We start from the raw sequence: 12,599 nt of genomic DNA on the forward strand, positions 1-12,599 counted from the left end.
GCACTAACACACACCGACACATGCTAACACACGCTGCACTAACACACACTAACACACTAACACGCTGCACTAACACACAATAACACACACTAACACGCTGCGTTAACACACAATAACACACACCAACACACGCTGCACTAACACACAATAACACACACCGACACACGCTAACACACGCTGCACTAACACACACTAACACACTAACACGCTGCACTAACACACACTAACACGCTGCACTAACACACAATAACACACACCAACACACGCTGCACTAACACACACTAACACACACCAACACACGCTGCACTAACACACAATAACACGCTAACACACGCTGCACTAACACACGCTGCACTAACACACACAAACACACACTAACACACACTAACACACACAAACACACACTAACACACGCTGACTGGGTAAACAGTTATTTCCATCCTTGCATTGATCAGTGTCTGAAGACGCGAACATTGTGTTCAGACTCTCTCCACTTTGCTCGGAACCTTTGATCTTTTATTAAAGGTAAATGAAATACTTTTCTTGTTCTATGGTTCGAGACTTTTGTCCCGTTTCATCCCATCCATGAAAGCATCGTCTGCTTCTAACTTCTCATCTGACTTTGTGGCCTTTATGTTGACACGAGTTTCAAGAAGTTCAGCCAAATGTATTTCTTATTTGGTCTCATTATTGCTTTTGTTTAAGAGCTTATGTTGATGAAGCATTTTTTGGAGGTGTTGATCATGAATAAGTAAAACAAACAAACTTTAGATCAAATTGTAGCTGAATATTTGTTGATTCAGGTCCGTGCCAGATTTCACACAACTTCAGAAGTTATTGATTTGCATCATGATGAAATTGAAAGTTAAATATTGGGTTGTCTTTGCTAATAACGATACCAGTGTGATTTAAAATTCTCAGCTGCAGATGACGACAGTAGGCATTAACTAATTTACTATATTTGTGGCTTTGCCACAGATTTGATTATTGTAAATTCTCAGTTATTCTTATGACCAGCGGTTTAAAACTGAGAAGCTAATTACTATTTCAAAATGGCCAGGATTGTTGTTATCTGAAAAATGTGAAATAGATTTGTCCACAATAGGGTGAGTGCTCAGACTGAGTGACCTAAGCCCCGGCCTCCCTGTCTGTGTGTCCTTCTGCCAGTTGTGTTTATGCATGAGCTTTCTCAGCTGGAGTCTTTAATGGTGTGATAATGAATACGTGCATGTGGTTGAGCCTGCTCAAGGAATATCACAATCCATTTCTAGTTGCTGGGTCAACATGGTGAGGAATTATCCCAAGAAAGGCAACGAGGGTCTAAAACAGAGGGCCGCTCAGGATTTACAGGGTGTCCCACACAATTTGACATAATTTCATCACAGCCAGTGAGGGAACAATAAACCGTTGCATCATCTGTGGGAAACAGGATTTCCTTTTTTTTTTTATAGTTGAAAGATAGGATGTTGTGTCTCACCACGTGTGCTCAAAATTCTGTCTTGTGTTCAGAATAATCAAAGCCCAGAAATGTCCCGAGGACGGCTGAATACTGAGCGATGAAGAAATGTCACCAAGCATAAACCGATGAGACTATGTGCAACATTTGGGAGGCATCAACGGGCACTTCTGCTGTTAGAACCTTTTGAAGTGCAACTGAAAGTTCTGTAATTTGTGCAAATCTAGGGTAAGACTAGTTTTGCTTGTGGACAGAAGGAGTCCAGCTACAGTGACTGAACGCATCAATATATTTCTGGATTGATCTGAAGAATCACCTGGGCAGTATTTGATCAAAGCTTTTTTGCCACTACTTATTATTAGTATTTTTTTAACACCGCAATATTCATCGATTCAGTTTTAGCTTGGATGACAAATCAACACGATTACAGTTGTAACGGTGGTGCTGTGGTGTAATAATTCACTTGCTCAGCTTTGTCTGATTGCCTTTGAACTAATGAATCGTGTATGTCCCTCTGTTTTTTTTTTTTTTTTGCAGGTGCCCATATTGTGCTGTAGAGGAGAGAGCACCAGGATGAGGAGACTGTAGGCACCCGCCGTAGTATGGCCGCGTCCCGTTCCTCGCGCGTCACAAGGTCGTCAGTGGGGCTCAATGGATTGGATGAAAACTTTTGTGGTCGAACTCTCAGGAACCGCAGCATCGCCCAGGCAGAGGACACCTCTGTGTCTCAGCTACCTAGGGCCCGGTCCCCCAAAAAGAAGCAGGAAGCCAAGCAGGTCCCCAAGCCGGAGCCCGAGCAGGTCCCCAAGCCGGAGCCCGAGCAGGTCCCCAATCCGGAGCCCGAGCAGGTCCCCAATCCGGAGACCGAACAGGACCTCAAGCCAGAGGCCAAGCAGGACCTCAAGCAGGACCTCAAGCCGGAGGCCAAGCCGGACGCCAAGCCGGAGGCCAAGCCGGACACCAAGCCGGACGCCAAGCCGGACGCCAAGCCGGACGCCAAGCCGGACGCCAAGCCGGACGCCAAGCCGGACGCCAAGCCGGACGCCAAGCCGGACGCCAAGCCGGACGCCAAGCCGGACGCCAAGCCGGACGCCAAGCCGGAGGCAAAGCTTGACGTCAAGGAACACACCCAGGAAGGGAGCGAACAGCAGGGCTCATTGCAGGCAAAGGTGACATCCTCAAATGCTTCTCTAGCTGAGGCAGATGAATGGACTGGCTTGAGGAAGTGGGACGTGTCCTGTCTAGAAAAAAACATTAGGTCTGAGAACTGCGATAGAGGAAAGGGACTCTGGGATCCTTGCCCTCAAATCAAAAGGGCCAAACGGTGCTCCCACTCCGGGGAGAATCAGGAACTCGAGGAGGACCCCCAGCTTTTAAAACCTGGACATCCGCTTTCAGTCCCTGACTTTAGCAAAGACAGCATTTGCGAAGAATTTCTCTGCCAAAGCTCATCTAAAACACCTCCTGCCTCACGTGCTCTAGGCAAAGAGGAAAGCAAGCTGACAGGGGGGACAGCAGAGGGGGGTCATGTGGAGTGTGACGGCAGAGTCCCGTCCCCAAATGTTCATAAGGTCTCTAATGGACTCAGAGAGAGTAAAGCAGAGGATCCGTGCACACCCACTGAAGAGCCGAGTGCACGTCCCAACTCTGCCATCAACTGCTCCTTGCTGCTCAACGGTAGTCAGATGGGGGTTCCCGCGACCCCTGACCCTGCTGTGCCTTGTAGAAACCCTGTCCCTGTGCAGATGGAGGTCGATGGCTCGGGGGGGCTGCCAGGGTCGTCTGTGCTGACATTTGAAACTGTTCCAGAGGATCCTGTTCCTGAGTTGCTGGTGGCTAAGCAGCAGGAGGTAGAGGAGATGGAAGTTGACGTGGTCGGCGATGCACTGTGTCTGCCCCACGAGGAGCAGGTGACGGAGGGGGAGAACGATGCCAATGGCAGGCCGCTAACACCTCTGCATGAAAGCGCTGCCTCCTCTTCCTCAATCACCAACATGAACAGTAGTCCAATCAACGGCGACAACTCAGGAGAAACGACGTCCCCTCGAGCAACAACCCCCTCCCCCACAGGGCCAGGATGCAACCCCTCACTGTTCACAGAGCTCTACGAACACCGGTACACCCTCCGGACTTCACCGAGGAGGGCCGCCCCTGCCAAGCGCAGCTCTCCTCCCAGGGACAACGGTTCCTCAAGGGAGGGGGGGGAGGTGGTGGCCGGGCTGGAGGAGGCCTGTCCTGCGATGGAGGACTCTGCTCCTTCAGACTCTGTTAGCCCCCCCCACCAGGAGCTGCTCTCTGTGGATACTTCAGAAAGGACACCTGACGAGTTAGGCGGGCCGCTGGAGGACAAAGAGGTCGCGAGAAGCAAAGTGCTGACACTGAGCCAGGCTGCAGAAGAAGAGGAGGAGGAAGAGGAGGAGCCAGATGTGTATTACTTTGAGTCCGACCACCTGGCTCTTAAACACAACAAAGAGTATGTGGGAGCTCCTTGGGGACTCTATTTGCTTTCACACAGGTCGGCCGGTACGCTCTGGGATCAGTTGAGCTCACACGATACTTCATGTAATACATACTGAAATATTAGGATTGGATATTACTACTACTAAGTTTTGCACATTTGAGCCCCTTTCAGCTCAGCTGCTCAAACGGGGGCCCACGTCATGAAGCTTCCTCGTACAATGTGTTTCCCTGTTTCAGTCTGTTTTACAGTTGAGATTTCCCCCTTAAAATTAAGCCGAGTTGCTTTTCGTGACGGGGCAGAAGGCATTTCGCGTGGATTAATACTTACTGAGAGGAGGAGAGGGCAGGAAAAAAAAAGAGAGAAATCTGCTGATATTCATTGGCAGGAGAGGAAGTGAATAGCGAAGCTGTTTTAAACCGGTGCTGCAGTGATGAACGCCGGGCCGATCACCCGGTCAGTGTTTCTCCAGTCCCCTCCTGCCCTCCACAGGTGGAGAATCTGCTGCGCTACGTCCTTCACCTGCCTCTGTGGTTTAAATGTTATGTTAAATGTTGATCAGGTTGACCATGGGCGAGAGGCGGGGTACACCCTGGAAGCGTCGCCAGCGCATCGCGGGGCCACGAAGGACACTATGGACAAGTTGGGATAATCAATTCACCTAAATTGCATATTTTGGGAGGAGGGAGGAGCCAGAGAACCCAGAGAAAATGCAAACTGCACAGATAGTGATCGAACTTGGTACCTTCTTGCAGTGGGTGACAGCGCTACCCACTACGCCACCGTGCCGCCTCCTATTTACATAACTATGTTGTATTATTTCCGTAGATGCATATTTAAAACCTCCTCCTGTTGACTCTACCTTTCCCACCTTCAACCTGGTGCTGTGATTTTTGTGAAATACTTTTCAAAGGCTGCAGAAATTGTGTTTAACAATTATTGCCTCCGTTTAATCGCTCGTAAAAACGAGGGTTCTATTTAGAGGTGGAGGCGTCCCATGGTTGCTGTCAATGGTGGTACAAGATGGGATGTTAATGTTGATGGGCAGGTCCCACATTGTGCCAAGTCAGCTGGTTCAAGGGGGGGGGGGGCAAATCATGAGCTGGAGACTGACTTTCTTTGACACAGGTATCGTTCAGCGATCCTGATTTGGGGAAGAGCTTTAGGATAGAATTTCACGAGTGTTGCATTACAAGGGATCTGCAGAAAATATCTGGGACATGCCAAGTTTTGGGTTGTGCTGACTGCGGCCATTTTTGAAGGCTCAAATCCGTATAATGAGGAGTCATGAGTTGTGTGACGTGGCATTTTGCTGAATACAGAGAATGGACGAGGACTCGCTGATGTGCAGAGAGAACATCCTGTGTGTCGTATCTTGTTGTTTCCTCTGTTAGCTTTAATCGTTCCTAGAGCAATCCCCTGCCCTCATCAGGGATTAGCATAGCTTCAACCGTTTTCGCTTGGTGCCAGTGTTTGTCAATGGACATCTGGAGATGACACCGGAAACAAAGCTTGTCCCCGGGACACCTGACGGGAGTCCAGAATGCTGAGGGAGCAGAGCCGACTCCCATCATCGACTCTTCTGAGGAGGCGCACGTCTTCTATTTGGCAGACATCTCTACGGGACACAATGGCGTGTTTTGCTGCCGCTGCTGTGGCGGTGGATGGGAAGGTCGGCCACACTTCACACCGCGTAGGAGGACTGGGGATGCGATGAGGCGAGACGCGGTCGACTCATTTGCGTTTTGCGTGTTTTTAAGCCACAGGCAGCTGCAGCATAGATTGAGTTCCGTTAATTGATTTTCATTCATGCCCTGTTAGGGGGGATTGATCCACTGTGCTTCACTGAGCGTCCTCATTAGTTTATAACTACGCAGGATGCCGAGCCAGTGCTTAGTCGTTGACGGCTCGGCCTCCAGAGCTCCGGTTGCCCCCCGAGGGCCACACTTCTGCGATGCAGCGCGACACGACCTTTCCTCTTCGTTGCTCCTACCCTCGATGGGCTGCGTTATCATTTCAGGAGGTGTTTGCTGAGCTAGTTTGAGATTTCTAGCACACACACAAAAAAAAGAAACGAAAACACACTATGTACAAAGCAGGTGGGAGGATGGGAGGACGAGTCCTGTCTTGTGCAATCATTTTGGCTCTCTCTGCACCTTTTGTCAAATAATGCACGGTCCGGGGATGAAAGGATTCCGTGCACCGCAGAATTCCAGGTGTCGGGGTTAACGTCACCTTGCTCCTCTCGTTGCAGTTATCAGAGGCTGCTGCAGACCGTCGGGGTCCTGGAGGCCCAGCACACACAGGCTGTCCTGGACTTGGAGTCCTTGTCGCATCACCAGAGGGAGGCACTCGAACATCCCATCAGCTTTGTCGAGCAGCTGCAGAAACGGGTACCGGGCTGTGTGTCTAACTTCACGCTATCGTAGCGGGGAAGCTTTTTCTGATGTGACTGTCATGAATGGGGAAAAAAGCTACGTCCTCAAACCACCTCTATTTTTGTGCCCGAGGAACATTTTGCTGGTTGAGATGTTACTTGAATAAGTATTTAGTAGCTTGTAGATTGCAACGTGCTACGAAAAACAACACTTTTTACTGTAGGAACAATGGCGTTGGGTAAGTCAGGTATTTGTATACTAGGAGCACAAATATCAGAAAACGACAACGAGGCTGTAAAAACATGTTGAAAACCGTAGTGTACGAAGATGGGGCCCATGCCCCCGCCAGTCGGTGATTGAGTGCAGTTCTTAATGCGAACTTCCTCTTCCTCTTCGCCCATCAGGTGACCTTGGGCTTGCCGTGTCCCCAGCGAGTCGTCCAGCTCCCTGACATCGCGTGGGAACAGTACACCTCAGGACTCGGTGACTTTGAGAGAGAGATCTGTGACAAGAAACGCAAAACCAGGCAGCTAAAACTAATCTTTGATAAAGGCATGTTTGCTTTTTTTGGGGGGGGGGGGTGGAAAATCAAAATCGAGAGCAGAGACTCTTTTCCCATTTAAAGTGTTAATTCTACTAATTTCTTCCCTCAGGTTTGCCTGATCGACCAAAAAGTCCGGTGGAGCCCAAGAAGGAAGGCGAGCCCTCCACCATGTACCCGTCCCTGCCGACCAGTGACGCTCCGGAGAACGGCAGCCAGACGCAGGTATCACACGTGTTGCTGCTGAACGGGGGCGATGGTTGCCCTGTGTGTTGGCGTCCACGCACACACATCCATTTCTAGCTGCGGCTGCTGAGTCGGCGATCTTCTGCAGGTTATTACCGGTGTACACTCTCTGGCTTCCTCCGACCTCATCGCCCCATTCTTTCTCGCTATGATAATTAAGTATGCGGCACACGTGAGCTCGAAAGATGGTATCTATGGTAACGCAACGAGCTTTGCCTCGCAGAAACACCTCCGATTGTGTTTTATTTTTGGCCTCGCTGAGTGTAGGCCGTTTCCTACGCGCCACACAGTAATGATTCGGTTTTCATTGTTAGCTGAGACGAGACGTCTGCCAGCATTTAAGACCGGGCAAACAACCGTTCCAGTGTGCTCGCACATTTACATTCTCCCAGAATGCACTCTGAATTCTAACCCCAACCCATCGGTCAAAGTTTTGCTTTTTCTGCATCTTCCCAATGTTGAAATTCCAGTCAAATGAATTGTGTGAGGAAGCGACAGATTGTGTGTGTCAGGCGGTTTGTGTACACAGATCGCCTCGAATGGCCCTTTGCAGTTTTGTGTCGTCTTAATCGAACTCATGTTTTCTCCACAGATGATTCGGGGGAGGATTTGTCATTCAAACAAGCCCGACACCTTTAACCAGCTGTGGACTGTGGACGAACAGGTCGGTGACGGCCATGTCTTTCATGTGGACATGATGACTCATAGCTAATGATTGATTAAGTTGTTTTATTATTATTAATTAAATAGTAATATGTAAATATGTGACATAATGACTGAAATCTTCGGACTTTCTTTCATGAAAGGTGCAGTTTGTTGGTTTTCACTTGCTTTGTCTATTTCGATAGAAAAAGTTGGAACAGCTTCTCGTAAAATTCCCCCCCGAGGAAGTCGAGTCCAGAAGATGGCAGAAAGTTGCTGATGAGCTGGGCAATCGGACCGCAAAACAGGTGAGTGAGTAGAAGAATGATTTCTGAAAGTCTGACATTTATCGGTACATTTGAAAATGATCAAAATGCAGCAAAATCAAATCGTTTGGCTGCATTTGTGACGAACGGCCCCTGAGCTGGTTTTTATTAGCATGTCCTGACTGGTAAATGTATACAAAGTCTAAATCAACCCCCCCCCCCCGCTGTCAAATCCTCTCAGGTCGCCAGTCGGGTTCAAAAGTACTTCATCAAACTGACAAAAGCTGGAATCCCTGTGCCTGGAAGGACACCCAACCTGTGCTTGTACACTAAAAAGGTATTTGCCAGTCTGCTCCTCCGTGCTGAGTTACTAATGCTCATGTTGATTAATGTCTCGTTTAGTAACAGCAAGGCTACTAAATCAGGGTTTACATAAAATATCTGTTGAATAGGAAAATTCAAACACACACACACAACTTCTTTTTGAACCCAGTGTGTCCATTGAAGTCCATTCAATGATCGTCTCGTATTTGATTTTCAAAACGGGCCACCAGATTTTGTAAATTCATCTAATTTAACTGATTTCGTAATTTGTAAATTTTAAATCTGTAATTCCTAGAAAAGGACAGAACCTTTCAGGGACGTTTAACCGACGGTTTGATCCCTCAGGCGTCCAGTAAGAGGCAGCACCACCTCAACAAGCACCTGTACCGGCCGTCGACCTTCCTCGCCTCCTACGAGCCGCCGGTCTTCATGGACGAAGACGACGAGCGCGCTGCTTTCTACTGCAGTGAACAGGACCCGTCTGCCGATGACTCGGTCAGTCCCCCGTCGCAGAGAGACCGTCGCTTTTATTTTCACTATTCTTTTATAGCTGCGCTTCTTTTAACTATTCATTTCTTGTGGCACCATTTTTAAATACACTCTTTTAAGCTTCCATTTCCTCCGCTCTCACCCCTTCTCCCGTCTTCCTTCCTGCATCATTTCGTTCCTTTTTTGGCGTAGCACAGCAATATGTAATAACGCCGCTATATGTGAAGATAATCATTATGTAATAACACTGCATTTTGTAATAACATGCCACATTTCTTAATAAGTTGTTACATATTGCACCGGTTATTACAAAAGGCAGATGTTAAACCAGGGGTGGGCAAACTTTTTGACGTGCGGGCCACATTGGGTTTGAAATTTTGACGGAGGGGCCGGGCCAGGAGCATTTGGATGAGCGTTTGGCCCAGATATACTAAAACGCTGCGTGTAGTGTGCAAACCTCATAGCACAGTAAACACACAGATAAATGTACAACCCGCTTTACTAACAGTGTGTACGAAGAACTGTGTCTTTCAAATGTGCAAAATAGCCCTAATGCAGGTAGTACGTTTGTCTCAATGAATATGCAAGATGCAGCATTTACACATATTTTGGCACAACAGTGTGAGGAGAAATGTAAATAGATTAAAATAGCAATGACACTGTGATCTGTCAAACCTGGTGATTGCATCTGTTTTTAATACATTTCACTTGAACACGTAAATAAATCAACATTTATTGAAAACATTGAAAACATATCAAAACACGAAATACTAAATCTCAATCATTTCTGCTGCACTCATTGTTGTTCCACTGCTGTGCATAAATGCGCACTTCATTAAAAGAACGGGATTTATTCATCATGACGCTGAACGTCTGCTCACACACGGAGGTCGAGCCAAACAACAGCATATTCTGTGCCGTCCTCCGGAGGTTTGGAAACGTTGCTTCGTTAAGTGAGGCATAAAAGTCATTCATGTTAAGAGACTTGAACTTATCCTTTGAGGCGGAGTCGGACTGAAGATCGATCAGTTCCAACTGCAGCTCCTGCGGTGCGGTTTCAGGGTCTTGTGACGGGACGGGACACCAGCTGAAGTGATGCGTCAATTTTCTTTAAATTAGAGAAGCGACGGCAGAACTCTGTGCAGGAGCCTCCCGTTCTTGCATTGATTGCTTGCTGGCGTAGTTTGCATGCTTTGTGGCAAAGTGACGGCTGATATTATATTCTTTAAAACCCGCAACGGCTTCTTGGCATATCAGACATGCAGCCGTAGATCGGATTTCGGTGAAAAGAAATCTTGTTGTCCGCTCTTTATTAAACACTCGGCCCTCACCGTCTACTTTGCTTTTCTTTGGTCCGCTCATTTCTACAGACGGAGTCAGAGAGTAATGGGGAAAAAGAAACTAATGCAAAGAGTAATTCGCTACACCGCGGTTGTCAGTGCGCCATCTGCTGGTGAAACACGGGTATTGCAGGGACAAAATGAAAGTTATGATTTTGAATTTTTTGGTAATTGGACAAGTTCGGCGGGCCGTATTGAGAAGCATAACGGGCCGTATACGGCCCGCGGGCCGTGGTTTGCCCATGTCTGTGTTAAACTATGTTTTATAAAGAAAATGTCATAATTTGGTGCATCATGTAACAAACCACCTGAGAATTAGTTTTAATAACTAGTAAGCTGTTTCATTAGTCAAAACCTATTCAAATCTGGCTGTTTATTATTATTCAGGGACAAAAAGTGTATTAATGCACGTTACGGATACGAACGTTATCAGGAGACACACACATCTGGAATATGTGAAACAAATATTATGTGATTAGAAAGCAGAAAAAAGACAAATATAGATATAGAATAGAAAAACGTTTATTCCACTTACGTACCGTGGTGTTGATGCAGCATAGATGTCATTCTGGTGCGGGGGGCGGGGGGGTGGGGGTGGCCAACCTCTCCTGCTGCTTGCGTCCACCAGAGCGCTGACATTTCCGTCCCGTCGCTTTGATGGCAGTAACCTTTAAATGAAACGGGTCGGCGTGTCCTGCTGAGAACGCAAAGCGTTCAAAACTCTTCTGCTTCTGGTATGCAGCAAAGTCAGGGATGTTTGCAGCGTGCCCCCCCTCCCTAACCCCCAGTCCTCTCTTGATCAGGTTGTGCCTTCACGTTAAAGCCGATGCCTCTCTTTCAGGCGTTGTGATGTGACGTTGGTCATTGGAGCATGAATCTGGTGCCGTTGTCTTGCTGTTTGCCTGTTTGCTCGCGCTAACCCCTTTCGTGTGACACGCAGGACGAGGAGGAGATACCTGTGGAGTTGAGGAGCTTGCCGGAGTACAAAGAGCTTTTAGAGCTGAAGCGATTAAAGAAACAGACTCTCCAGGACATCCGAGAGGACAAGGCCGCGGTGCGGCACGCCGGCTACAAGGTGCAAACTTTGATAATATATGAAGTGAAATCCGTACCTGTCAAAAGTCCCTGAGCATCAGTTGTTCTGTAAAGGTTCAAATCCCATTCTTATATTGTGTGTGTGTGTTGTGTTCCTGTGCAGTGTGATGTATGTGGTCTGGACCCCATCCAGGGAGTGCGGTGGCACTGCCAGGACTGTCCGCAGGATAACTCTGTGGATTTCTGCTCCAATTGCTCCGACTGGTGAGATCCTCGGCCTCTGGGCCGACACGGGAGCCATTTGTTGGATTTCATGTCGCTCATCCATTCATCCAAGTCCAGATTGTAAATGAATCTTGTTTACTAAACTGTGGCCTTTTGAATTTGCCCAGTTATTCTAATAATCCAGTCGGCTATTTATTTTTTGAAATCGGACCAAATCAATCAAATCAAATCTGTGTTGGTTGAAGAAAAGATTCTTACGGTTTATTTTTAGACAAATCAAGTGGAAAGAAACATTAATTGCAGCAAACCATTGGAAATAATTATGGATTTTGAGGATCAATAAAGTATCTCCAACTCAAACATAACATTTTGTTAGGGCAGGGGTAGAAAACGTTTAATGTTCTCACACTCTCTACAAAAATAATATCTCATATGAAGACGAAGAACGCAATTTATACTAAGTTTAAGCAACAAACTTAAGCTAAGGGGGAAAAAACAAAAACTAATATGAACAAACGGCACATAAAAGTTAAGCATTTAATTAAACAATTAAAAAAACCTAACATTAAAAATGTAGAATTTGTGTTTAAAGGTATTGACAAAAATAATAAATAAATACATTTAAATTAAATATTTATTTTTATCCACCATGACCCTAGGTTCTGTCCAAGGTTTCTGCCTGTTAAAGGGGAGTTTTTCCTTGCCTCCGTCTCCAAAGTTCTTGCTCTTGTGGGTCAAGTTGGGTTCTGTCTTTCCCTGCTAATCCTGTAAAGTGCCTTGAGACGACTTCCTGTTGTGATCTGGTGCTAGAGAAACAAAACTGAATTGAATTGAATTGATTTTTTACTAAATTGTATAATCCAAGTTTTCGCACCCTGCAATAAGGCATCCCGCAGCCCCGGGTGGGAGCCCCCGTTTTAGGGGGTGCTGCCATAGCGGTCTTGGATTGTAGCGTGGTTGAACTGAAACGGTTGGGCTGCCCCGGCAGATGCCTGACGGTATGTTGTGCTGCTCACGTTGCAGCTTGTTCAAGACCGAGACTCACCACCCGACCCACCACCTGGAAGCCGTGCACCAGCCGGACACCTTCCTGGACCGGGACTACTGCCTGCCACGGAGCGCGGGCTACAATTACCTGGACCCCAACTACTTTCCAGCTAACAGATGACAGGGCTCCAGCGCCTCGAGCTCCAGGCTCT

At 47.4% G+C, this 12,599-nt stretch overlaps 1 protein-coding gene across 1 annotated transcript; it reads left to right on the top strand.

Moving 5' to 3' along the window:
- The first annotated feature begins 2,043 nt into the window (after positions 1-2,043).
- zzz3 (zinc finger, ZZ-type containing 3) lies at positions 2,044-12,599 on the top strand. The gene is made up of 11 exons (XM_068749132.1): positions 2,044-3,929; positions 6,169-6,307; positions 6,697-6,844; positions 6,946-7,058; positions 7,672-7,743; positions 7,928-8,029; positions 8,229-8,324; positions 8,657-8,806; positions 11,081-11,215; positions 11,339-11,439; positions 12,424-12,599. The coding sequence occupies exons 1-11, from the start codon at positions 2,059-2,061 to the stop codon at positions 12,566-12,568; spliced, it is 3,072 nt and encodes a 1,023-aa protein (XP_068605233.1). The 5' UTR covers positions 2,044-2,058; the 3' UTR covers positions 12,569-12,599.

This window comes from Brachionichthys hirsutus, chromosome 15 (genome assembly GCF_040956055.1).
Source record: "Brachionichthys hirsutus isolate HB-005 chromosome 15, CSIRO-AGI_Bhir_v1, whole genome shotgun sequence".
Classification (NCBI taxonomy): Eukaryota; Metazoa; Chordata; class Actinopteri; order Lophiiformes; family Brachionichthyidae; genus Brachionichthys; species Brachionichthys hirsutus.